At 37.5% G+C, this 27,796-nt stretch overlaps 1 protein-coding gene, 1 long non-coding RNA gene and 1 other non-coding gene across 3 annotated transcripts; all 3 read left to right on the top strand.

Moving 5' to 3' along the window:
* The first annotated feature begins 666 nt into the window (after window positions 1-666).
* On the top strand, window positions 667-773 carry LOC113709169 (small nucleolar RNA R71). The gene has a single exon (XR_003452591.1). It is a non-coding gene; the product is annotated as a small nucleolar RNA R71 (small nucleolar RNA).
* A 20,313-nt stretch (window positions 774-21,086) lies between these two features.
* Window positions 21,087-22,033, top strand: LOC140014061 (uncharacterized). Its single transcript, XR_011820947.1, has 3 exons — window positions 21,087-21,241; window positions 21,343-21,611; window positions 21,714-22,033. It is a non-coding gene; the product is annotated as an uncharacterized lncRNA (long non-coding RNA).
* A 2,238-nt stretch (window positions 22,034-24,271) lies between these two features.
* LOC113707944 (large ribosomal subunit protein bL31c-like) lies at window positions 24,272-25,073 on the top strand. The gene is made up of 2 exons (XM_027230353.2): window positions 24,272-24,435; window positions 24,538-25,073. The coding sequence occupies exons 1-2, from the start codon at window positions 24,298-24,300 to the stop codon at window positions 24,868-24,870; spliced, it is 471 nt and encodes a 156-aa protein (XP_027086154.1). The 5' UTR covers window positions 24,272-24,297; the 3' UTR covers window positions 24,871-25,073.
* Window positions 25,074-27,796: the final 2,723 nt, after the last annotated feature.

Below are 27,796 nucleotides of genomic sequence, written 5' to 3'. Positions count from 1 at the left end.
GAAGCTTGTTTTGATTGAAAGTCTGGTGGATTGGTTGGTCTTTATTGATTACCTTGATCTTTTCACCCAAAGTGTGAATGATTCCTCTACCTTTGATTGTAAGTGTTTGAATAAGGATTGTTTTTATTTGGGCAGTTGAAATTTTTTACATATTATAACTGTTCAAAAGTAACACAATCGGTACTTTCATGATTTCCTCCACAAAGAGCACAGCATGCTAAATTAACATTAGAAGTTGAACCAAACTCACCTTGTTTATTTAGCATTTTTACCATATTGTCCATTTTTGCACTTAACATATTTAAAGCTTCCAATTCATACATACCTGCATGCCTTTTAGTGTTACCTCTCTCGTTTGCCTATTGTTAGTTATTGGTTGCCATTTCTTCAATTAATTGTTAAGCCTCATCGGTCTACTTTTCCATTTTCACCACATTGTCCATTTTTGCACTTAACATATTTAAAGTGTCCAATTCATACATACCTGCATGCCTTTTATGTTACCTCTCTTGTTAGCCTATTGTTAGTTATTGGCTACCATTTCTTCAATTAATTGTTGAGCCTCATCGGTCAACTTTTCCATAAGTGCTCTACCTGTACCTGCATTAATATGAGTTTTCATACGTTAAACCATTACAAAAGATTTGTACAATTAACCATTCAAGAAGTCCATGGTGTGGGCATCTCTGTTGCAACTCCTTGTACCTCTCCCAAGTCTCATATAATGATTCACCATCCTACTAATTAAAACTTGTTATTTCCATGCATAGCTTAGCAGTTTTTTAGGTGGAAAGTACTTATTTAAAAAAGGCTCTAGACAAATCACTTCAAGTAGTGAAAGTGTTGGTGCATATGAATTAAGCCATACCTTAACTTTATCTCTCAATGAAAATGGAAACAATCTAAACTTTACAGCATCATCACTTACTCCATTAAACTTCCTTGTATTACAAATTTCTTAGAAATTAGCTAAATAAGCATTTGGATCCGTTGTCAAATTACCACCAAATTAATTTTACTGGATGTTTTGAATCAATGAGGGTTTAATTTCAAAGTTATTAGCATTAATTTCTAGCCTTGCAATACTTGTTTGCACTTTCGAAATATCTGACAATGCAAACTCCCTTAAAACTTGTGGGTTTCGAATCACTTATTCTTCCGCCATTGTTTCTCCTAAAGTTTGGTCAAGTAAAGTTTCACATACACTTTCTTCCCTTGAACTATCTTCAACTTCTTGTTGCTGTTGTCGTGCATGTCGTCTTGCCTTCCTAGCAGTTTTTTCAATCTCTGGATCAAATGGAACTAGGACACAAAGCGATCGATGCATGCACTATAAAAACACAACAAGAAGATTAGTAAACAAAATTCACTACTATACTAATCTTGGCACTTTTATATGCAAAGAAAATTAGAAAAATTAAAGCTAAACAAGTTTAGACTAATAAAGTTTGTTTTTGCCCTAATATTATCTAATTCCCCGGCAACAGCCCCAAAAACTTAACGTGATTTAAACTTTCAAGTTATAAAGTCCCAATTATCAAATCAATTATGCCCAATTACCTCGATTTTTTGCAAGTATATGGATCAAATGAGTATAGTGATAATTAGGATCTATCCCACCAAAAATTGGTCAATTACCAAGACTTTTCAACTAACTTTATTACCCAAACAAATGAAATATAATCAAGAAGCAATACTGGCAATTAAACAAGCTAAATGACAAAATTAAAGAGGTTAATTTAGGCGGTACAACCGTTCATAAATGTTAGAAGTTAAATAGGCGATTCAACCAGCCATAGAGCTTAAATAATGAATATAACACTGGCCACAAGGTGGTAAACCAACCATGCAAGTGGTAAATCGAAAGAAGAGAAACAAAACTAGAGAGTTAGATTAGCTTTTCTTAAGATTAAGATTCTAGGGATTAGAATCCCTTGTTGCTTCAAGACAGTGACCAACTTGGTTAATTAGACCATTAAATTGTGACTTGTTAAGGAAGTAACCACCCTTAATTTCTTGAATATTACTTTCACAAATAAACAAGAATACTTACACCTAGCATTTATCTATTTGCATAATAAATTAGCTTAGTATAAGTTCATGAATCTCAATAAAGTTAAAAGCTTGTTCCATCTAAATTCACCTCCTACTAATGTGAAAATGTAATCTAGAGTTCATATATTTTGAACTACATATGCAAGGCAAATTAATTGCTCCAACACATGCTTGGATAATCTATAGTTGGTAATCAAGTAACTAAAAATATTTGATGCAAATATATGAACCAACAAATTCACAAAGTGGCTAAAAATCAACTCAAATAATCAAATATCATGAAACTTCAAGTTCATTCTTTTCCTAAGATGCAAGAGTTTAGCTAAACATATAGTTGAATATAGTGAAGTTCATAAAACTCTTGAAACATGAATGAAACAAGGAAGTAAAAGATAAAAGTTGATGAAATCTTATTCAAGTGAATGAAACAAGCTCCTCAAGCTCTCTTTTATAATCTTGATCTTCAAGTTTTCCACATCAGAGTTGTTTTGATTTTGAGAAACCTCACCTTTTAGCTCACACAATTTGTATTCTAACTATCACTACCTAGTTCTTCTATATTTTTTTCTAATCAGTGAGATATAAGAGATATTTATAGATGTTTTTGGAAGAGAGAATGTGCTCATAATGTGGTCATAAAGTTATCCTTGATTTTTCTAACTCAAAGTTAGTTGATTCCAGTCGAATTTCTGTAGAAAAATTATCTAGAAAAGCAGTGTGAAACATCGGAAAGGTTCAAAGATCCGTGAGGCGAATCCGTGAGGCATACCTCGCAGATCACCTCATTGTTCTATTTCTTTTTGCTTTTCAATCCTTAAACTGCTACTATCAGAGATTCTATGAGGTAATTCTTGCTATTTCAGCTTGCGTATCTTGGTCTTTGGCACTTGGTTTATGACGTTGCATTCTCTTTTTCTTATAATTGACCCTCTTATATGTTTTTCTTCAAATCGCCAATGCTAGAGCGACTTCAAGTGCAACTGATTTTAGGCAATTACTAAATTCCTACAAAACCCATATCATTTGCACATTAGTTTTGTCCAATGCATGTAACTGATATAAAATGAACCTTATAAAAGTTAATAACTTAAAGAGCAAGTTTCATGCTTGAAAACCCTAATGTCGTCTCAAAAGTAAGCAAATAAACATATTTTAAAGTATGAAAAATGAACACTTATCACATACTATTTGTGATCAGGTGCTACGCAATGCATCAATGATTGATGCACATTAAATCATAGCTGTTTATTACATTGGATTGAGCAAATCTCAACTGTCCATCCTTCAGATGGATGCCACGTATCCCTCCTATCCACCATCCATGTGTCTATCCCAAGTATATTTGTAATATTATAAGATACCCGGGATCATCTGATGTGTCACATGTACTCTATCCATTCTGTAATGATCCCACATCGGCTAAGGAGGAGAGTCTTGGCCGCTATATCACCTGTCGTGAGTGTCCCCTCACCTGATCGAGACCTTTTGGAGGAGTGCTGGGCTTTTTGATCTGCGGGCTTGGGCTCTTCACTTGTTGTGGGCTATAACCCCACCTCCAGGAACAAAATCCACGGCCTTCTGGGTGGCTAACTGTGGGACAATATTGGTCAGGGGTGTTAGAATTGGTATCAGAGCCGACTCCCTACCCCGGTGTGCCAGCGAGGACGCTGGGTCTCCTAAGGGAGGTGGATTGTAATGATCCCACATCGGCTAGGGAGGAGAGTCTTGGCCGCTGTATCACCTGTCGTGAGTGTTCCCTCACCTGATGGAGGCCTTTTGGAGGGGTGCTGGGCTTCTTGACCTGCGGGTTTGGGCTCTTCACTTGTTGTGGGCTATAACCCCACCTCCAGGAACAAAACTCACGGCCTTTTGGGCGGCTAACTGTGGGACAATATTGGTCAGGGGTGTTAGATATTCTACCTAATATAACAGATACTTTGCAATGGATAGTGTGAGAACCCATATTTTTTCCCTTAATGTTTTTCCTAGGGTTTTCCCCCTTTAATTGCATGTTTGCTGCATTTTCTGGCGTAGGAAAATTCTCCGGGTAAATTTTATGAGTAATTATAGTATTTAGATGATTTTTCTAGTATTGGGGAGTTTTTGAAAAATTAAGAGTATATAATGGACGTGGGACCCACTAGTACGAAAAGTTCGGAAAAATTCGGCCAATTAGGTTAAATTCCGGATACTGTGTGAAATTTATCGGGTGTTAAGAGATAAGTAGAGGATGTGAAGTGATTGATGTGAGAGGAAAAAGAAAAGATAGGATTGCATTAATGGAGGTGACAAGTGTCACCATTGTATTGGAAGTGACTTATGACTTACTATTCATTTTTTTGACTTTTGACCAATTGCTTAAATATCTCAAAAATCACACAAAATTCATTCTTGTCTTCAACCTCTTGGCCGACTTTCTCTCTAGGAAAAGAAGGAAAAACTTCTCCAATTTTCAAGCTTCCAACTAGCTCAAATCCTCCAAAACAATTGCTTAAATTAGTTTCTACTCCATAAAATCCCTCCCTTTGGTGCTAGTAAGTGTTTTTGTGGAAGTGTTCAAGGAAGCTAAGGTGTTCTACAACTCCTCTTCTCTTGTTTACTAGGTAAGTGGTGCTTGAACTTTCCCCTACACCTAATGATGCTTAATTTGTGCCTAGTGGAAGCTAAAGTGATGATATTTGTGGTTTATTTCTTGGTTTGAGATGAATTGGTGAAGTTTTCAATTTATTGGAGATTTTTCTGGTTTAATTTGATCATGATGTTGTGGCCTTGTTTTATGATTGGCAATGGCCTATAAAGACTCTAGTAGGTGCAAATTATGGGTAATTGCAACCAATTTTGGGTTTGGAAGGAATTTGAGGAAGTTAGGGTTTCATAACCCCCTTTTCTGTCCGGTTTTGTATCATATGGTTAGAGGCCGAATTGGCCTTTACTTAAAACATGAAAGTTGTAGGTATTGATGTGTTTGAGATGCCTGTAAAATTTCAGGTCATTTAGAGTAGTGTAGAGTGAGATATGTCGATTTTACTGTTGCTGTTCTGGGTTGATCAGAATGTACGAACTGCGTCTGAAATGGGTTGTTTTGGCTGGGATTGTTTTGGATTTTGTTGTTGGTGTCTTCTGATGAAATGTAGCTTGATGTCCTAGCTATCATATGCCTTTGGAATCTCTGCATTTGGACCTGTATAGACTGAGTTGTACTGATTACAGCATAGTGTGTTTTGTAAACCTGCAATTACGGTTCTGGTTTGGTATTCTGCATATTTGACCTAGTTGTGCTAGGATATGGACTGAGTGGCCTTCTACATTGTTGTAACCCTGTCTTTTAGCTTCGAGATGGTGGGTCTTACACCCTCATCCGATAAGTGTAGTGTAATTTGTGCCATTACCGCATAATGAAGGCAAAACTGTTTTTGTTGTTATGGCCAAGATGGCTACATTTCCTGATTTTCTGGTTTGCTATAATGCTTATATATGCATACGAAACCTTATTGGGGTCATATTTGGCATGGATTTATGATTAGTTATCGAGTCTCATTGTACTTGTTTACATGTTTTAAGGCTTACTCTTATTCCGGTCATTTCCTAGCTAACTTTTGTACTTGTACTACTTTGAGCCTAGGGAACGGCTTTTGGTAAATGATATGACTTTTGTGTGAAATGTTGGGACTGATTTGAGGAAATAATGAAGCCTTAATGGCTGGAAAAGTAAGAATTTTAGGGGAACTGCTGCCCGATTTTCTAGGCCGTTTGGTTCTTTTAAGTTGGATTTGCCTTTTGGTGGAAATGAAAGGCTTTTGGGTTGTTTGCGCCTAAGTCTTCATGTTACCTTTTCGTTTCCAAGAAAATCATGTTTTCCACCCTTGCATTAGTATTTCTTTGGCAAGGCTTACGACGTGTAGTCGAGCCTCATGTGCATTGTGTTTACTCGATTACGGATGTGAAACCTTCAATTGGTTTATTTTGGTTATTTTAGGGTTTCTTGGCGATTAAGGCCAATCTGAAGTAAAAACTTTTGAAATTGTGTCGGTGAGTGTACCACTCCCCTCCATTGCTGTTTAACTTGATTTCTGCTCTGCAATCTGTTTATTTGTTTGAGACGAGGGTGTACTTTATCACACTCGCTCTCTTGTCTGTTCATATGCCAATTTACTATGCAAAATTTGAATCTGTTATCTGTGTCTGCATCTGTTCAGATTTCTATGACCTATGAGCTCAGTCCTGTGGCTAAGTTATTCGAGTCGGGTCGGCAAGGGCCTGGACGATTAGATAACGAACCACGGTAGTCTGTTCGGGGATTTTGGATATTGAGACCCTTGATTCCGGGTATATTCGAGTATTACCATTTTGTTCGTTTGAGGTGAGCGGGCCCGGTAAAGGGGTGTTTTGTGACAGCCCCACCTTCCCCTAAGGCGAACCAAAGAGGTTAGCGAACTGCCTGCCCAGCTCTTGCCAGGACTAACGGTGCAGTATAAAGCGATCTATCACGTTTTGAAACTTGTAACGCGCGCAACAAGGCAAAAGGGCAAAATATCCCAAAATAAAAGAAACGAACTCCAGAGTCGGCCCTGAATAGTAACCGACCCGTCCGAAACCCAACCAAGCATCGAAATACATATATGACATAACATTAGCCAGTTACAAGCCACAACGGCAAGCCAAAACCATTCACTAAGGAAGTACACATTCGATTTGCCTATCAAAAGGAAATGAACCCGTTATACATTAGGGTTTCACTTCAAGAGCAATACAAAAGGCATTTACATGCTCAATTCGGCAATTGACTATCCAATCCATTCTCAAAAGTAATTATAATCCTGTAAGGAAAACAAATAACACGGAATGAGCTAAAGCCCAGTGGTATACCACCCAATAAGCAATCAAAGTCATATAAGAATGAACTTTCATTTAAAGTGCACAAATAAGCAATGAAGCAAAACGGTAAAAGGATACGGTCGGCTCTCAAGAGCCCATTTCCACGCTCGCAATCTTGATCCAACCTCATTGACTCTCCGTCAATGTTAAAAGTACCAAACCGTAGACCACCCTTTACTTCCAATCCTTCCACCTAACATACCCCAACCGGGCCCGCACTTCATTTCAGTAGTTTTTGGTAATACTCGAGTTTACCGGAACCAAGGGTCTCAATACCACAAGGTTCCCCAGTACAGTCCCCGTGGCAATTCAATCTTCACGACCAAGCCCTCGCCGGCTCGATCCAATTGACTACCAAACAGGGTTGAGCTCAGTAATACAGTAAGGTCGTTGGACATCGTCCAAACAACACCAAATCAGTTTCCATAAAATGGATTGCAATAACTCATATATCAAGTTCAGTAAGACAGTGAAACAGTGGACATTCAGTGATACTATCAAAAGGGGTGAGGGCGGTCAAGTACACCCTCACCTTAATCAATTCCAATATCCAAGTAAGCCTTCAAGGCATCACATATACGTTTAGCAAAGCCACATAATAACATTTAAGTGAGTAGTATACTCACTAAGCAATTAAGTGCTACGTCATGCACTTCCGTCAGGGGAATGTCGTGAACCACCGTCACGCCCTAGAACACATAAGCAAGTACAATGAGACTCGATAACGAGTCGCAAAAAAATGCTAAACACAACCCCAATAGGGTTTCATAAGCATATACAAGCATTATAGCAAACCAGAAATTCATGCAATGGCATTAACCTTGGCCCTGAAAATAAAACTGTTTTGTCCTTACTTTGCGGTAATGGCGTCAATTTCACTACGATTATCGGATGGGGGTGTAAGACCCACCATTTCGAAGCTATGAAACAGGGCTACAACAATGTAGAAGGTCACTCAATCCAGTTCCTAGCTTAACTAGGTCAAAAATGCCAAATACTAAACCAGAATGACCAAAACAGGTTTGCAAATCACACAAAACTGTAATCCGTATAACTCAGTCCATACAAGTCCAAATGCCGAAATTCCAAAGGCATATGATATCTAAGACATCCAGATACATTTCATCAGAAGACACCAACTTCAAAATCCAAACCAATTCCAGTCAAAATGGCCAAATACAAACGCAGTTTTCGCATTCTGTCCAAAGCAGAACAGCTACAGTAATTTCGTCATATCTCATTCTACATTAATCCAAATGACCTAAAACCGGACAGAATTAGGGATTTATGAACCCTAACTTTTCAATTTTCACACCAAATCCAAAATTGGTTGCATTTAGCAACAATTCACACCTACAAGAGTCATTATAGTCCATTGCCAATCAACCAAGATAGCCACAACATCCCATTCATATTAAACCAGAAAATTCATCATAAAATGGAAAACTTCACCAAATCACTTCAAACCAAGATAAAAACCAGAAATTTCAGCACCTTAATCACTAATAAGCATAACTTAGGCTTCATAAGGTGTAAGAGAGTGTTCAAGCTTCACTTACCAAGAAACAAGAGAGAGGAGGATGTTGGACACCTTAAACCTTCAAACAAGCTTCACTACAACACTCACTAACATCAACTAAAGAGATTTTATGGAGTAAAATAGATGGAATCAAGTATTTTTGGGTGATTTGAGCTAGTTGGGACTTGAAAATTGAAGAAGTTTTCTTCCTTCCTTAGCACAAGAGGGCCGGCCATCCAAGAGTGAAAAATGGTGATTTTTGGGCAATTTTTGGATATTTAATCCTTTGGTCAAAAAAGTCAAAAATTGGAATAGTAAATCTTAAAATTCACCCAATGAGAAAGTGACACTTGTCACTCTCATTAATGCATTCCTATCCTTTCTTTCCTCTCTCACATCAATCATTTCACACACTCTACTTATCTATTAACATCCGATAAATTTTACACAGTATCCGAAACTTAACCTTATTGGCCGAATTTTCCCGAACTTTTCGCACTAGTGGGTCCCACGTCCAATATTTACTCTTAATTTTCTAAAAATTTACCAATGCTAGAAAAATCATCTAAAAACTATAATTACGCATAAAATCTACCAGAAAAATATTTCTAAACCAAAAAATGCAAAATTTATGCAATTAAGGGAACTAAAACCCTAGGAAAAATAATTAGGGTTTTACGGGTTCTCACATGTTTGGTGGACGAAATTCGATGTTAAGAGGGGTCTACGGACGCGTTGGTTCTATATACGTTGACGGAGAGTCAACCGGTTTGGATCAAGTACTGCGCTGGAAATTTGGCTCCTGAGAGCCACCCGTATCCTTCTGATTTGAATCATTGGTTCCTTTGCTTTACATCTGACATGTGTATCTGATTTGTTAAATGTGAAATGCCATGATTTTAATGCTATCTGTTTGGTACCTCATTGAGCGCAAGCTCACCCCTTTCTGTTCTTTTTGTTTTCCTTACAGGAAAATAAATCCTTTTGGTCTGGATTTGACAAATGGCTGCCAAATTGAGCTAGTTGAACATATCTTTTGTATAACTCATGTATTAAAACCCTAAGTGTACTTTTGGGGCATTTTCTCTTTTGATTTGGCAAACCGTGTATATGTATTAACTTTTGAAAGCTTTTGTATGTCATTTTGATTTGTAAACGCTAAAGTTCAGATGTGAATGTTTATTAGCTATTTCGGTTGGGTTCTGACGGGTCGGTTACTATTCATGGCCGACTCCGGATTTCATTTTTTTTATTTTGGGTTATTTTACCATTTTGACTTGTTTACGCTCGTTTGTAAGTTCCGGATCGCTATAGATAGTTCTAGTCTGCATCGTTAGTCCTGGCGAGAGTTGGGCAGGCGACCCGCCAAACCCTCTGGTTCGCCTTAGGGGAAGGTGGGGCCGTCACAGGTGGTATCATAGCCACTTCGCGTGGTCTCTGCGCGGAGTGAGCTTGGGCCAAGTAGTGTATGATCCTGATTTCATGAATATGTCTAAGTGCTCATTTGAGCGTAAGTTCTGAATCGGGCATGTTATAAGTGTAAAATTGTTTTCATGAAATTTGAGGAAAATAGATATGTATGTCGGGTAGGAATCTTTAATATGGATGATTTACTCTTGGGACCGGCCGACTCGAGTTGTAAATTATCTTAGATGGGATTCTTACGCCCGGATACGAAAAAGAGGAGAGCCTAGGTTAGAAAAGATTTGGGCGAACTCGAAATGTGATTCTATGGAATTTCGTGTAGTTGTTCGTGTAGACACCAAATTTTTATTATTTTTATTATTTCATTTTTATCATTTATTATTTATTTATTAATTGAGTTAGATTCTTCATTTTCATTTTGTAAGATGTTAAAAGTGGCTTTAATTCTCTTAAAAATTTGGTTTGAAAATTGTTAATTTATTTTTAATTGATTTTTTGAAGAAAAATGAAAATGAAAAAAGAAAGGAAAAATGTGTGGATAGGTGGAAGTGTGCATGTTCGACAAGTGTACAAAATAATCATTAGACAAGTGTCTAAGGAATTATAAGACAAGTGTATAGAGGGGTAGGTGTCAAGGGACACTTGGGGGGCTTAGGGAATTTTTGAAACAAAAAAGAAAAAGAAGAAACAAGCGACGGAAGAAAAAAAGAAAAAAGAAGTTGGCGGCGGACGGAGGGGCTGAAAAAAAAAAACAGAGAGCAAAAGAGACGGACTAAAAAAAAAAACAGAGAGCAAAAGAGACGGACTAAAAAAAAACAGAGAGAGGGGGAGAGGCTTCGGCTTTGGGGGCTGAGCAAGAAGCAAAAATGAAAAAACAGAGGGCAGCAAAGGTTTAGGGGGGATGGCGGAAGAAAAATAGAAAAGGCCGAGAGGGGTTTTCGTCTAAAAAAAAGGATCGAAGGAAAAAGAAAAGGAGCTTTGGCAGTAGAAAAAACGGGCGGCGGAAGGAGAGCTCTGGGTTTCAGGAAAGGAACAAAAAAAGGGAGAAGAAAAAGGAGAGTTTCGGTCGTGGAGCTTGAGGACGAAACCCAGAAAGAAAAAGAGAAAAAAGCTAAGGAAACAGAACAAAGAAAAAGGGCCAGCAGGAAAAGGTTTGGGATGGCTGAGAAGCAAAAATTGGGAGGCAGCGGGCTGAGCAAAACAAAAAAAAAAGGAAAAACAGCAAGGACCGAAAGGATTTCAGTGGTGGGGATGGCAAAACGAAAAGAGGAAAAACTATGAGGCTGCGGCGGCAGGAGAGGCGATGGAGATAAAGAGGGATTCAGAAACGAGGCAGAAAGGGTGATAGGGAAATCTGGGCAACAGTTGCAGCTTGCGGCCGGAAAGGAAAACACAGAGCCGCCGCTGCTCATGCCGCTACCACCTCGCCGAACCCACCATTATCACCGGCAGATTTTCTCCAAGCAAAAACACAGTAAGCCATTTCTTTCCTTTTGAATGTCAGTTGTCTTTCTTTGTCGAATGTAAGCGCTGGAATCCCGAAACATGTCTTTTGTGAATTTGAAATTGCAATTTTCCTGTGGATTGTCTGTAATTTTTAATTGCACATGCTTTATGGTTTAATTGGGCTGAAATCTGTTGTTGATTGAACAATTTTGGGGGCTGATTAACTTGAATGTGAGCGAGAATTGATGAAAGTTTTAATGCCCATTTACTGTTCGGTGAAATGCCCAACTGAGTTTTTTTTTTCCTTTCTTTAATTGAAAGATAACTTGTCTGCATCTCCATGTGAAGAAAACGGCTAAGCCGGCCAATTCCTTTCCTCATGTTTTGAGAACTTTTGATGCATTGCCGTTTTACATTTTGTTGTTTCCTTTTGTTTCCCGTCATATGAATCCGAGTTAATGTTAGGAGATGGAGTTTTTGTTTTGGGGAAATTTTGTTGTCTGTTGGAATGATTGCAACTAAAACTAAGTCTCTGGTGGCTGATTGAAAAGAACGGAAATGTTGATTCGACGAAGAAGATGATGACTTCTCCAAAATTACAATTTCAGACCCTTTATTTTCTCCTTCTTGGTAATCTAACCCCAAAGTTTTAGAGCTTCATAATTAGACCTCAAAGCTTTTATCAATCCTTCAGATAAGTCCTCCTATGAATTGTATTTTGAACCCCAAATTTGGAAAAGTTGAATTTATTTCATCCTTTTTAGATGTTAATCATCTTTTAATCGTTTTAACTAGTCTTTTATGTAGATTAATTCTTGTTTTTAGGTCACAATTGTATTTTAACAATTTTTGTTGATTTTTATCACATTGGGTTCTTGTGGAAAAGGTGTTTTGGATTGAGGGGTTATTTTACTTGGGTTTAAGGGAGTGTGTTTGAGTTTATTATTTTTGGATTTTTGGTTTGGGCTAGAGGGTCAAGGCCCATCTGCATGGTTGGCTAGTTTTTTTTGGGCCACAATAATATACTAGCCCACTGGTTTTTCTTTGGACTTCTGATTGGGCCAAGTGATTTTGGCCCAAGAAACAAGTAAGCAAAACGGCCCAATGGCCTGATTCACCAAGAAACCAGAAACGAATTTTCATTTCAGTCCCTTGATTTTTGGATATTTTACTGTGGCCCTAGATATTTTCAACTTCTTTCAATTGGGTCCTTAATTTAATTGCGAATAGATCCCTAAACTTTATTTTTCTTTGAATTTGACCCCAAAATTTTGTCAATCTTTGCAATCAAGTCCTTTCTCCTCTTGACTTCTTAAATGTGGTTTGCTGACATGATTTAATTGATTCAAATTTATGTTTATTTTTATCGTTTGTGATTATTTGCCAAATAAATTGGTACCTTGACTCTTTTATTATTTTGGAGGGTAAATAAGTGGTTTCACTCCATTGGGACCCCAATTCAAGGGAGGTACACCCTAATCCCTTATTTCTTGCTTTATTTGACTATATGTGCCCAATGTGACTCTACATGTTGATTGTATGCCTTTTGGATGCCTTTTATTCATTTCATTTATTTATTTATTTGCTTTATTGGCTTTGAACATTTATTTTATTTCAATTTCATCATGTGGGAGGCACTCGAATGCCAAATTTGTAATAGTTAGGGATTTAATTATTTTATTCCTTTTCCCCCTTTTAGATTGTAGTAGGGTCTCCCTAATGTAATAGATAGGGCTTGGAGGAGCATTCGATGAAGACCTATTGAGGACATGTGCCTAGCTAGCAAATGTAATAGTTAGGGCTTTAATTGTTTTATGTGTCTTGCATGTTTAGTTGCTACGTGTTAATTTGCTTTGTTAGGGCCTTGCATCTAGTCGAGCATGCTAAATGTTATGTGCTATGTGTTTACAAGTGTTTGGCATGTCTACTCGCTTTCCATAGCCTGAATGAATGTGATGGATGAATGTACGTTTCCACTAGTCCAACGCTAGTCGGAATTCATAGAATGGGCTAGTCCAACGCTAGACCCTTAGGGATTTCCCCTCGTTAGTACATGTTTGCATGTTCATTACATGTCATGCATTCTTTTTAGTTTTATCATTTTGCATGCCCCTCGAACCTCTTTTCCCTCCATTTTAGGATTTTTTGCCTTTCATGCTAGTTATAGGGTTCATTTGCTTGAGAGTCCCCTTAAATATGGGATATAGACGAGTGTGGCTTTTTCTAAGTCTTAGCACGCTTGTATTCCCTCTATAAAAGGGCAAATTGAGTCACGATTTAGGTCTCCCCATACCCAATATGCATGAATTCCCTAGGCTCATGCATTTTTCAATCCACTCTACCATTTTATACCCTCATCACACTTTCATTTTTCCTCCCACTTTGCACACGTGCACCTTTATGTTTCTTCACTTGCACACGAACACTTTTATCATCACTTGCACACATGCACTTCATATTATCATTGCACATACTGTACCTTGCCCACTCACGTGCACATTTTCATTTACATATTTATTGTCTTTTATTACTTTTTCAAACTCATGTCCTCACATTGCATACATGCATTCCATTCATTTGCATCCCACTCGCATTATTCGTGACTTCTTCAAATGATCGTTATTGGGCTTCACAATTAATGTGATTGGCACCACTTAACCATTGAAGAGAAATTTCCCCCAATACCCCTAGGTTTAGGGTTTGCATTCATGTAGTGCATCCAAATGTAATAAATTCTTTGGTTAAAACAAGAAAATCTTTGATTAAATCATGCAACTAGCCCTGGCTAGGTCAAAGGGGTGCCTTGGATTTTATCCTTGCCTTCCCCTTTGTCAAATGTGACTCCCGAACCTTTTTCTTTGGTTTACGTGGACTAAGAGTCGTTTAAAAGGGGTTTCTTACTACTTTTTCCTATTTTTTCTTTAAAAATTCATTTTTTTAGGTGACTTGGTACACCTTAACTCATTACCAAGTGGCGACTCCACTTTTTATTTTAAAAAAACCCTTTTTAAACTATAATTTTGGGTCAAATCGTCGCATTCTCAAACCCCCATTTAGACCCATTTTTCTTTTAAATCACAATTCATTTTTCAATCACAAAAATACATTTTTAAAACCATTTATTTATTTTATCAAAAAATGGGACGCGACAGTTCGGATGTTAGTAAGCATGATTAACTTGGGTTAAGATATAAGTTGGGGCATTCTCGTGGATTTGAGATTAGGGATGGAGCCCTAGAGGGGAAAAGATTTTCGTTAGTTATTGTTGTACTTATGACCTAGTTTGTCTATAGTACTCTGGATGACCCCGTTACTTTCATGGATTTTTCAGATTTGTATCTAATTGATTGCTACTGTGTGGCTTGTTTGGTACAGCTATGTTATATATGTATACTTTTGATCTGTACGTACCTTTTGCTACTTGTTTTTGCCTGCCTATGTTTAATATTATATTTTCGTTTCGACCCTAGATTTATTAGACCAATGGAAGGCACTCGTAGAGGACGTGGGCGTGGAAATAGGCAACCTACGCCTGAAAGGGGTACTGGGGAAACCTCATCTGGACCAAACCCTGAACTTAGGGTTGACCCCAATGTCCAAATAGCTGCTGCCATGCAGCAAATGACTGCTTTGCTAGCCCAAGTGGTGCACCAACAAGGTCAAAACCCTAACCATAACCCTGGGAATCCTGGTAATCACATAGAGGGCGAGGATAGAGCCCTTGAGAGATTTCAGAAGTTCTCCCCATCCAAATTTCTTGGAGGCCCTGATCCTGACGTAGCTGAGAAATGGCTGGAGAAGATGATCGATATTTTCGCTGCCTTACACTATACCGAGGAGAGACAGGTAACCTTTGCTGTCTTTCAACTAGAGGGAATCGCCCGTTCCTGGTGGAATGTTATTCGAATGAAATGGAAAAGAGAACAAACCCTGAGGACGTGGGCGAACTTTATGAGAGAATTTAATGCCAAGTTTTTCCCTCCTCTCATCCAAGAAAAGAAGGAAGATGAATTCATTCAGATTCGCCAGGGAACACAAACCGTAGCCGAGTATGAGAGTCAATTCACTCGGTTGTCTAAGTTTGCGCCTGAATTGATCATAACCGAACAACGACGGATAAGGCGTTTTATTCAGGGGCTAAATGTTGAGATTCAAAAGGATTTGGCTGTAGCTCAACTTAATACCTTTAGTGACGCTGTGGAGAAAGCTCAACGGGTTGAAGATGCGAGGCTACAAGTTAGAAACTTCCAAACCAAGAAAAGGGGCTTTCCTGGGAGCAGTTCGGAACAGGAAGATAAGAGCATACCCCCTAAGAGTGGAAAAGGAAATGGGGGAGTACGACAACCGGGGGTGGCCAGTGGTGTCTCACCGGGAGGATCAGTCACTGCTACTCGAGGTCCCTGTGGATATTGCGGAGGGCCAAATCACACGGAGGCAAATTGTTGGAAGAAAGAAGGAAAATGCCTGCGCTGTGGTAGCGCCGAACATCGAATTGCTAACTGTCCAGCACGACTGCGCGAAGGGAGAGGGACTCCGTCACCAACCAAGACTAACTCTCAGCAACTAGCTAAGACCAACCCTGGACAGTCGAAAGGAGAAGGGACTGGAGCGAAAGTACCGACTCGAGTATATTCCCTGGAGCATCATCATGTCCCTGACTCGTCTGAGGACGTAGAAGGTACGATCCGTTGGGTACCTTAGATTTGATGGATTCCGCTGATAAGGAATTTCGAGGACGAAATTCTTTTAAGGGAGAGAGAGTGTGAGAACCCGTATTTTTTCCCTTAATGTTTTTCCTAGGGTTTTCCCCCTTTAATTGCATGTTTGCTACATTTTCTGGCGTAGGAAAATTCTCCTGGTAAATTTTATGAGTAATTATAGTTTTTAGATGATTTTTCTAGTATTGGGGAGTTTTTGAAAAATTAAGAGTATATAATGGACGTGGGACCCACTAGTGCGAAAAGTTCGGAAAAATTCGGCCAATTAGGTTAAATTCCGGATACTGCGTGAAATTTATCGGGTGTTAAGAGATAAGTAGAGGATGTGAAGTGATTGATGTGAGAGGAAAAAGAAAAGATAGGATTGCATTAATGGAGGTGACAAGTGTCACCATTGTATTGGAAGTGACTTATGACTTAATATTCATTTTTTTGACTTTTGACCAATTGCTTAAATATCTCAAAAATCACACAAAATTCATTCTTGTCTTCAACCTCTTGGCCGACTTTCTCTCTAGGAAAAGAAGGAAAAACTTCTCCAATTTTCAAGCTTCCAACTAGCTCAAATCCTCCAAAACAATTGCTTAAATTAGTTTCTACTCCATAAAATCCCTCCCTTTGGTGCTAGTAAGTGTTTTTGTGGAAGTGTTCAAGGAAGCTAAGGTGTTCTACAACTCCTCTTCTCTTGTTTACTAGGTAAGTGGTGCTTGAACTTTCCCCTACACCTAATGATGCTTAATTTGTGCCTAGTGGAAGCTAAAGTGATGATATTTGTGGTTTATTTCTTGGTTTGAGATGAATTAGTGAAATTTTCAATTTATTGGAGACTTTTCTGGTTTAATTTGATCATGATGTTGTGGCCTTGTTTTATGATTGGCAATGGCCTATAAAGACTCTAGTAGGTGCAAATTATGGGTAATTGCAACCAATTTTGGGTTTGGAAGGAATTTGAGGAAGTTAGGGTTTCATAACCCCCTTTTCTGTCCGGTTTTTTATCATATGGTTAGAGGCCGAATTTGCCTTTGCTTAAAACATGAAAGTTGTAGGTATTGATGTGTTTGAGGTGCCTGTAAAATTTCAGGTCATTTAGAGTAGTGTAGAGTGAGATATGTCGATTTTACTGTTGCTGTTCTGGGTTGATCAGAATGTGCGAACTGCGTCTGAAATGGGTTGTTTTGGCTGGGATTGTTTTGGATTTTGTTGTTGGTGTCTTCTGATGAAATGTAGCTTGATGTCCTAGCTATCATATGCCTTTGGAATTTCTGCATTTGGACCTGTATAGACTGAGTTGTACTGATTACAGCATAGTGTGTTTTGTAAACCTGCAATTACGGTTCTGGTTTGGTATTCTGCATATTTGACCTTGTTGTGCTAGGATTTGGAATGAGTGGCCTTCTACATTGTTGTAGCCCTGTCTTTTAGCTTCGAGATGGTGGGTCTTACACCCTCATCCGATAAGCGTAGTGCAATTTGTGCCATTACCGCATAATGAAGGCAAAACTGTTTTTGTTGTTATGGCCAAGATGGCTACATTTCCTGATTTTCTGGTTTGCTATAATGCTTATATATGCATACGAAACCTTATTGGGGTCATATTTGGCATGGATTTATGATTAGTTATCGAGTCTCATTGTACTTGTTTACATGTTTTAAGGCTTACTCTTATTCCGGTCATTTCCTAGCTAACTTTTGTACTTGTACTACTTTGAGCCTAGGGAACGGCTTTTGGTAAATGAGATGACTTTTGTGTGAAATGTTGGGACTGATTTGAGGAAATAATGAAGCCTTAATGGCTGGAAAAGTAAGAATTTTAGGGGAAGTGCTGCCCGATTTTCTAGGCCGTTTGGTTCTTTTAAGTTGGATTTGCCTTTTGGTGGAAATGAAAGGCTTTTGGGTTGTTTGCGCCTAAGTCTTCATGTTACCTTTTCGTTTCCAAGAAAATCATGTTTTCCACCCTTGCATTAGTATTTCTTTGGCAAGGCGTACGACGTGTAGTCGAGCCTCATGTGCATTGTGTTTACTCGATTACGGATGTGAAACCTTCAATTGGTTTATTTTGGTTATTTTAGGGTTTCTTGGCGATTAAGTCCAATCTGAAGTAAAAACTTTTGAAGTTGAGCTGGTGAGTGTACCACTCCCCTCCATTGCTGTTTAACTTGATTTCTGCTCTGCAATCTGTTTATTTGTTTGAGACGAGGGTGTACTTTATCACACTCGCTCTCTTGTCTGTTCATATGCCAATTTACTATGCAAAATTTGAATCTGTTATCTGTGTCTGCATCTGTTCGGATTTCTATGACCTATGAGCTCAGTCCTGTGGCTAAGTTATTCGAGTCGGGCCGGCAAGGGCCTGGACGATTAGATAACGAACCACGGTAGTCTGTTCGGGGATTTTGGATATTGAGACCCTTGATTCCGGGTATATTCGAGTATTACCATTTTGTTCGTTTGAGGTGAGCGGGCCTGGTAAAGGGGTGTTTGGTGGACGGAATTCGGTGTTAAGAGGGGTCTACGGACGCGTTGGTTCTATATACGTTGACGGAGAGTCAACCGGTTTGGATCAAGTACTGCGCTGGAAATTTGGCTCCTGAGAGCCACCCGTATTCTTCTGATTTGAATCATTGGTTCCTTTGCTTTACATCTGACATGTGTATCTGATTTGTTAAATGTGAAATGCCATGATTTTAATGCTATCTATTTGGTACCTCATTGAGCGCAAGCTCACCCCTTTCTGTTCCTTTTGTTTTCCTTACAGGAAAATAAACCCTTTTGGTCTGGATTTGACAAATGGCTGCCAAATTGAGCTAGTTGAACATATCTTTTGTATAGCTCATGTATTAAAACCCTAAGTGTACTTTTGGGGCGTTTTCTCTTTTGATTTGGCAAACCGTGTATATGTATTAACTTTTGAAAGCTTTTGTATGTCATTTTGATTTGTAAACGCTAAAGTTCAGATGTGAATGTTTGTTAGCTATTTCGGTTGGGTTCTGACGGGTCGGTTACTATTCATGGCCGACTCCGGATTTCATTTTTTTATTTTGGGTTATTTTACCATTTTGACTTGTTTACGCTCGTTTGTAAGTTCCGGATCGCTATAGATAGTTCTAGTCTGCATCGTTAGTCCTGGCGAGAGTTGGGCAGGCGACCCGCCAAACCCTCTGGTTCGCCTTAGGGGAAGGTGGGGCCGTCACAGATAGACTGATATCATAGCATTGGGTTGGGTGATGCCATCTGGGTTGAGCTCTGAACAGTAGCAGAATGACATCGTTCTATATAAATGCCACCATTTCATTAAATACACACTATCACTTCCTTCCTCATCATCTAGTCCTCATCAAGTTCTAGGGCATGGGAGAAGTTCAATGGAAATACCAGCAGACTAGTCAGTCGCTGCGTACTACAAGTCAAATGTCTCCGAAGCACAGGCATCATCTGATGCCCAAACCAAAAGCATCTCCTTCCCAACCTTTGCCTCACAGCTTGTACAGAGGGTGCCCAAGCTCTCCCTCCTCATCAACCACTATGAAATCTGATAAACTCCCCAAATTTCGATCAACAGTACTAGCAAGGTCTGGGCTTTCGTATTCGACACAAGACTAGAAGGACAAGACCAGTTGCAGGAGGAATACGTCTTTCCGGTGACCTATCCGATCATCCTCCACTATTATGACATCTTGTATTCCTCCCTCAACAACGACAAGTGTCCATGGGTAGCTAAGTACAAGCTAGAAGACTCCAACATCAAAACAGGGGTCAAGTTTTGCAAGATCAAGACCTACATGAGGTTAGCCACCGCTAAAGTACTAGACAAGATCCAATTATGACCACCGACAACACAGATACTCTCCGATTAGTTCACCGAGAAAGACATAGACCTGTAGCACTGTAACTGTGCCCCCAAGCAGCCTGCACTTTGTTAATCCACATTGGCAACTTGAACAACTGGGATTGCAATCTAGACAAACTACCGCTATAAGTATCATAGGTAGTTCAACTAATATGTGACCGTAAAGCAAAGCCACTTTACTTCTTTAAGGGCTTAGTCTATTTTTGATTGTTTATTAGAATTGAAAATGAATTATAACTAAACTTTTTTAATAGATATCATGAATATTTTATTCGTTTATAAATCAGACCAAAGTGTTACTCTATACTAAACTATCAAGTAATATTTATATGACTTTATCATGGTAGAGGAAATTACATTTTAGTCATGATATAGGAACATGAGGAAGCCTTCATAAGCAAATTATGGTTGGTTGAATGAAAAGCTAAAGCTTGGAAGTCTAATGAACAATTCAAAACTAATGGAATTCGTATATTTCATCTACATTCTTGTCTTACATGATTTATATTAATTGTTCGACTACTTAAAATTGATATTTGTCGACAAAGAAAAAGAAAATGGTGATTTTTGATATGTTTATTGGAGGGTTTAGCTATTTTGTCATATTTTGTTGAGACAAAATCCAGGAAAAAAAGGAAAACAAAACATATTGCAATAAAAAAAATTAAACTAAGTTCTTGCTTGACATAATTTCCAGGAGGATAAAAAAATAGAAAAATGGTAGGTGAAACAAAAAAAAAAGGAAAAGAAAAAAGAAGAGGCACGGAGGAAGGGACTAAGAAATTAGTAAGTAAGAACTTAGTGAAGAAATAGATTTGTTGTGTCTACATTAACAGTCATTAGGCCATATTAAAACGAAAAAAAGTATTGTTTATGGTGCTTTCTTCTTTATTTTTTGCCTTTTTGTGGCCCTCCTTTGCTTCATTTCTTTTTTATTTTTCCTCTTTCTGCTATAGTTGTACAATCTTCATGCTAGGCAGAGAGCTTGTCGAGTGAAAATACTAATTAAGGCTCCATTTTTTGGCACACCTAACATGGATTACACCAAAAACATTGTGTTTAGAGAAGATATTGAAACTTCTCAGCTAGCTGTCAAGTAAAAATAATTACTTTTATTCTGCTTTAATAATTTATGTAATGTCTAAAAATTTCCTTTATATTACTTAAAATCTGATTATTTCTTTAGATCACTGTTATAAGTAAATACGGCAAGGAGATGCCTTCCAGTACACGAGGTCCACGAGAAGATGACAAGGTGGATAGCATTGGTTCAAGTTATTGAAAAATCTCATGTGCTAACTAGTACTGGATAAGTGCCTATCAGATTCCAACGTCTTATCCTGGCTGACACATGAGGTAATGCAAAATTAGACTGATTTGTATGACTTTAATGCTTTTCACATATATCTTTAATTATTTATTCAATCATATCTTATTCTTTTGTTTTCCATAAGCAGAAAACTAGTTTCAGCAGTCATTTATGGCAATGACATTCGTTTTTTTGCTGCTTTACTGCAACCATTGAAGAGATACTACATCTCTAGTGCAGTTGTGAAGAAACAGGACCCTAAGTATAGAGTTGGTGACTACCAACTCTCTTGGGTTATTCATAACAAGTCTCTGATTGAGGAATACATTGAGCTAAATGTACCAATACTTTCATGCTCCTTTGAATTCACAAGATACCGTGACCTGTTCAGGTTTGCAGACACGGAAAAAGCTCAGAGTAAGCAATTAAAATAGCTAAAGCATTAACTCTTAGTTTCTTCTCTAATTGGCTAGTGAAACATATCTCTAAAGTTCAATTTTTTTTTTTTTTTGAACATAGGCGTACAGGTTGTTGTCATGCATACATTTGCCACAAAAGATCAAGCTAATGGTTCTACAACAAGAGATTTTGTCATTGTCAATGAAGAGTTAGTCATTGAACACTTAGTATTATTCCTTTTCCACCAAATGCATAAAGCAATTAGATTTAGTTTTTTTTTTTTTACCCTTTTTTCTAAAGGAAAAGACCAATGTTCCTTGCTCTCTAGATCTAGAATGACCTTGAGGAAAATGAAGGAGTTCAGCTTGCAAATGGCAATATTGTCATTGCCTTGAGAGTGAAGATCACAACATTTGACTGTAAGTCAAATTACTACATTCTTTGTGATTCTTATTGTTCTATAATTAAACAATTTCTACAATTTAAAAGATCATTGCTATGGTATATTTCTCAATGTCTTAACATAAAAGTTGACTACTCTGTTAAGTTTGTTCCGAACAACAAAACCTGGCAGCAATTTACTGATTAATACTCTAACCCCTGAAGCGAATGTGCTGAAAGAATGTGCTATGAGACAAAATATCAAAGTCAAAAGGAAAACAATTATTCCGTTGTTAAAGCATATATTGCTGATGAAATTCCCCGCATCCCACTGGCCATTGTTGCTCATGATGCTGCTTCTTGATTTTCCTATTGATTACCCCAACAGCTGATTAATAAGAATGAATTTTTGACTCCAACAACCAAAAAGTGCTGGAATCCATTGCCGAGTCTTTTGCTACTCCAGGTCAGCCATCAACTTCAGGAACCAAAAAAAAAAAAAACGGAACTTAAGCTTTGAAGAACCAACTGCTGAAACCGATCTCATGATTGCTGAAATTGAACTCCCTAGCTCACTAATCATCATTGCAGACATTGATCCCGCTGCTGTCCATCCTTCACAGGAAAGCCCTTTGAAGAAAAAGCACAATGATGTTCTGTAAAATTGCTTCAAAACTGTGAACCTTGCGTTTGTTAATGGATTGTTGAATTGCCAATTTGCATTTCTTTCGGCTCAATATTAGGATCCATTAGGTTCCTATCTGCTGCTAAACTTGATGGATCTTAAAATGCGATATTATGTCATTACACTCATTTGAACAATGCATATATATTAGGTAATGAGTATTGAACTATGTTTATCTAGGACTAAGTTGCACCGGAAGGCATGTAAGTATTTTAACAACTACTTGACAGTTCTGAATGCAAGACAAGAACCTGAGTTTCTGTGTTCATAATGCCTTTATTTTTCCTAATCTTTTCCACTGTTATACCTGCAATAGGATTAACAAATTCAAATTGCGATATTGCTGCGACAGGAATTTAGTCGTTGGCTTCATGCTCAGCACATAAAGCTATATTCTACATTTGCACGTTCTATTGATTTTATGCAAAAGAATGGTTTTCACTTAATTGTTCTTGAAATTCTAAGTGGGCATGGGCTATGTTAAGCACAACCTGAAGTTTGCTAGTAAATTGATATACAAAACTAATTATGATTGCAATTATAGAGATCTAATTAAGTGTTTTATTCTAATTAAAGCTGATTTATATTTATTAGATTATCATATATATATATATATATATATATATATATGTATTTATTAAGTCATGTGGGGATGGGATAGGGAATTGGGGTAGGAGTATTCCCTCCTATCCCCACCCCATTTAAAATGTGGGGAGGAAAATCTCCTCTATTCTCGTCTCCATCTCATTTTTCTTTTGACAGACACTTACTTCCTTTGTTATTTCTATCTCAAACTAAATAGTTAATTTCTTTGTATTAAGCTTGCAACAATGAAGGCAAGATCTTTTTGCAATTCACTTTGCCCAAAATTTGAAAATTATTGGACTTTGGATTCATTAAACACAAATTGGTCACATTCTTATTTGGCAAATGTTACATCCAACGCAATACAAAAATACTTGTTGTTGAGACATGTAAAATTCCGTAACACGCGTAGAAGTATTTTTTTTCTTCTAATTTCCTAACCAATTTAATTGAATTGTCTCCATTCATTAATCCCTAAAATAAAGAAGACCGAACAATTCATTTATACTTTTCTTCATCCAACATTATCCATCAAACACAAATAGCCAAATTCTACATTACACATCTTTCCCCTTTTTATTGGCAAAATAAATTATTAAATTAAAGCCAATTCATTTATCACATACTACTAATACTCAAGGGCACTTTACTAATCTCAATCACAAAACTCAGAAGGGTTAATTTCACTTTGTACCTGTTAGCTATAAACAAATTTCTACTTTAATTACTAAACTTTAAAACACTTTAGTACTAAAAGTACGAAACTCATAACTTAAGTAAAATTGTCGATGGAAGTAGGATAGATACATTATACTTTAAGTGGGATAGATTTTATATTTTAGGAGCTCAAGCGGGACAATTTCATTGAGAAGTGGGATAGATCTTAAATTTTATGAACAGTTAGATTTTATTCTAGCAGGACAAATTTTATACTTGAGGAATTAAAATGTTTCACTTTTATAGTTTAGGGACAAAAGTTAGAATAGAGGCATAGATTAAGGGTCCAAAATGGAATAAACCCAAATTCGGAGCTCCCTCTCGTCTCATCCTTTCATGGTCACAGCTCCTCTTTCTCTTCACACAAAGCCTAAGAAAGTAAGCAAGAAAAAAAAAATGGCCATTTCGCTCCTATCCAACCCATTCCTCCACCAACCTCTTTCACCTCCCACACTTACCTTCTCCAATAAAAAGGTACTAACACATAATCAGTGAAAACCCAGATGTTCTTTTTCCCTTTTCTTTCTTCTTTTCTAAAAATTTAATTTGTTTTTGGTTTAATATGAAAATTTTCAGGTGAGTAAAGTGGGGTGTAATCGGATGACTATATCCTGCAGGAAGAAGGACATACACCCCGAATTCTACGAGGATGCAAAGGTGCACTGTAATGGAGAACTGGTGATGACAACCGGTGGAACCAAGAAAGAGTATGTGGTGGATGTTTGGTCAGGTAATCACCCCTTTTATCTGGGCAGCCGGTCACAGCTCTTAGTTGATGCTGACCAGGTTGAGAAATTTCGCAAGAAATTTGGTGGGCTGTCTCAAATTATGGAAATCCCCGTTCTTAAAGGAGAGATTGTAATTCCTTCTCGGCGTAAGTCTGGTGGAAAGAGTGGCAAAAAGAAGTAACAACAATTAATTTCTTGAATTTATTTTCATGTTTAGTATTAGTGTTATTGCTAGTCTTTCTTTTTAATTGTTGTTTTTGTACTAGTACCTTTTAGTGGAATCTGGTGGAGGGCTTTCAATTCTTGAAATGTGTAATGCGTTGATATGCCTATAGCCTGGCTATGAACATTACTATGACTATAAAGTGCAGTTTTTTGCTCAAAGTTACATAATTCGCGGTAGTTTTTTTAATACTTTTTTTTCGGTTATGGATTTTGACATCCGATTGAGTACTATATGGGGTAAAAATTTGGAAGCATTAGTCTGTAAGTTGCCATTGCAAATATTTCATATTATCTTTAAGCGAACTGCAGATATTGTCTTATTTGTATTAGAAGAGCTCGCATGCTTGTCTGTTTCTAGAACTGTGTGTGTGTGTGTGAGAGAGAGAGAGAGAGAGAGTCAGTTTTATGAGCTTGTAATCCTCTATTAATTTAGTTATAGAGCTAGCATATATAGGAAAGATGCATTTAGCGGAAAAGTCTTGATTCTATAAGTTGTTCTTCTTTTTTTATGGAGATGGTTCTAGAAATTAGGAATTATTCTTACAAATTAGTATGGATATAAAATGCAGTTCGGAATTTCATTCAACAAGCACAGTTTGTAATTTAGGGCCTTGCTGGTCTAATTCATGGGGTTACTCCTTTTTCTTCTGCAGAGGATTGATTTTATTATTCTACTTGTAAGTGGTTCAGGTACCTTTGTATATGTTATTAGCACCATTTAGAAGTGCTTGAATTATGATGAAAAATGTTAAGGGTGGCTGCTTGCAACCTGTTTCATTGAAAAAAGATTAGTTTCTACACATCTTGTGATTGTCCCCCTTCCTTTACTGGATTCACCCGTTTAAACTCATGCCTAATGATTATGGAAGGGTGGATTTTAATTTACTTGCAGCAGTCCAAGGAATAACTATATATAGTACCCAAGTTTAAAGTTACACCGTTTAACATGACCTAAAATGGGACCTACCCATGATAAAATATCTGTTTGGTTCATTTGTCCACTCTGAAATGGAATTCAATTTGCTTGTGAGTTTATTTGATATGAAGGCATATCCTGACAAGGCTGGTCTGGGAATGGTTATCTGAACCATGTTGATATATGTTCTCTGATTAACTAGTATTTGCAGAAGAACAATGTTTCCTATCAAATTTCAATTTAAACTTTAGCAGGATCAAAGTATAGGATTTAACTCAGGATAAGATGAGACTGTTCATCATACTGTTTTGACTGGTCAGTTGCTGGTTGCTTTTTGACCATTGAGCTTGCTAATTAGGTTCGAAACTGCTTTCACTTTGTGCAGTGCAGCAAAACAAGATATGCAATGAAGTTCTGTCCTAAAACAAGCCAAGCTAACTGCTGTCTTTGCAATTTTCACATAATTATCCCAGTTTTATCTAGCCATTAGATTTTAGGCCATGCTAGGATTTTTAAGCATTCTATGGCTGAATATTCTTTTCTAGTAGGCAGAATATCTTTCAACCACTAAACTGAAGCTTCTTTTGATACTAGTATTTTAAAGTAAATCCTGCTTTCTTCAAATATGCCTAGGGAACCCCTTTGTGATTTTATGGTCAATATGGGGTTTATTTGACACAAATGAAGTTCATGAAAATTCCAACATGGAACTTCATTTTCCATTGAAATGATTTTGTGAATCCAATCTACTTCTTAGAAAGCCATCATATTGGTTATCCACGTTACTTTTCTTTTGCTTTAAAGTGTAGTTTACATGCTATATGGATTGCATAATGACCAAGAAATATGATCTCAGTCTTGCCAAGGCTGTTAAAACACCAAAACAGAGTATTGGAATGTGTCCAAATGAACAGCTGATTATAAGTAGTAAAATTGTATTTTTGGTTGCTATGGCATTTAAATCATTTTCTCTTTTTCTGCGAAGGCCATTATTCTGATTACTAATGCATTTTCCTGCTTATGTACATGGTATCAAGCAGATAACCATTGTCCATTGCAATAAGAAGTACATACAATGTTTTCAAAGGAATTTGTGAGAGTTTTTCTCAGTCTAGAAGGAGGCTGGAATTCACTTAGCAGCCGTTTTGGTTTTTGTTATAGACGGCATATGTTATTTCTAGTATTATTTGGAGATTTGGAACACTTGTTGCAAAGTGCAAAAACATAATTTTTTTTTAACTATTGCCAGAGTTAAAGAGTTTGGATGCTAAGTTTTCATGCATCATATCAATGGGCTACCTTAGTTGTGGTAGAAGTCATCTTTCCATCGGTTGTCCTTGTTCTGTTACCTTCACTGTTCTGTTCCATACGGTTTTGTATCTGTCTCATAATCATTTTGTGGTAGAAGTCATCTTTCCATCGGTTGTCCTTGTTCTGTTACCTTCACTGTTCTGTTCCATACGGTTTTGTATCTGTCTCATAATCATTTCCCATGGTTCTCTACCTCTAGTTGGCTAGTATATTGAGTGAGCATGAATTCTAGTTTCTGCACCCTGCTGGTGAAAATCTATGTTCTTGCTCGCACGCTTTAAGTGCACTTGAAGCTGTGAGTTTGAAGATGCCTGAAGGATTTTGGAAGATGTTTATGAGTGCCTCACGGGTGGTTAACATTGTTGCTGGTTGTTCCTTAATAGATGCTGTTCTGGTCAGGATTGTTTCCTGTTGCTCTTGTTGAGATCGTCAATGTAAAGTAATCTTGTTGTTTGTTTATAGATTTATTAATGCTTAATCTCTTGCTGCAAGTCATTCCACTGACTTTCTTCCAATTGGTGGACAATTTTTAGATTACGCCCTTCTCCAAAACATTTGATTATTTCTTTTCACGCATCCTTTTCAGAAAGAAGAACTACTTTCATGATAAAATATTTGATATCATTCTTGGTGGCTGTGCTTGGTGCTTATGCAT

Source organism: Coffea arabica, chromosome 9c (assembly GCF_036785885.1).
Source record: "Coffea arabica cultivar ET-39 chromosome 9c, Coffea Arabica ET-39 HiFi, whole genome shotgun sequence".
NCBI lineage: Eukaryota > Viridiplantae > Streptophyta > Magnoliopsida > Gentianales > Rubiaceae > Coffea > Coffea arabica.
The sequence above is the reverse complement of the archived record's forward strand: the minus strand, read 5'-3'. Positions and strand labels throughout refer to the sequence as shown.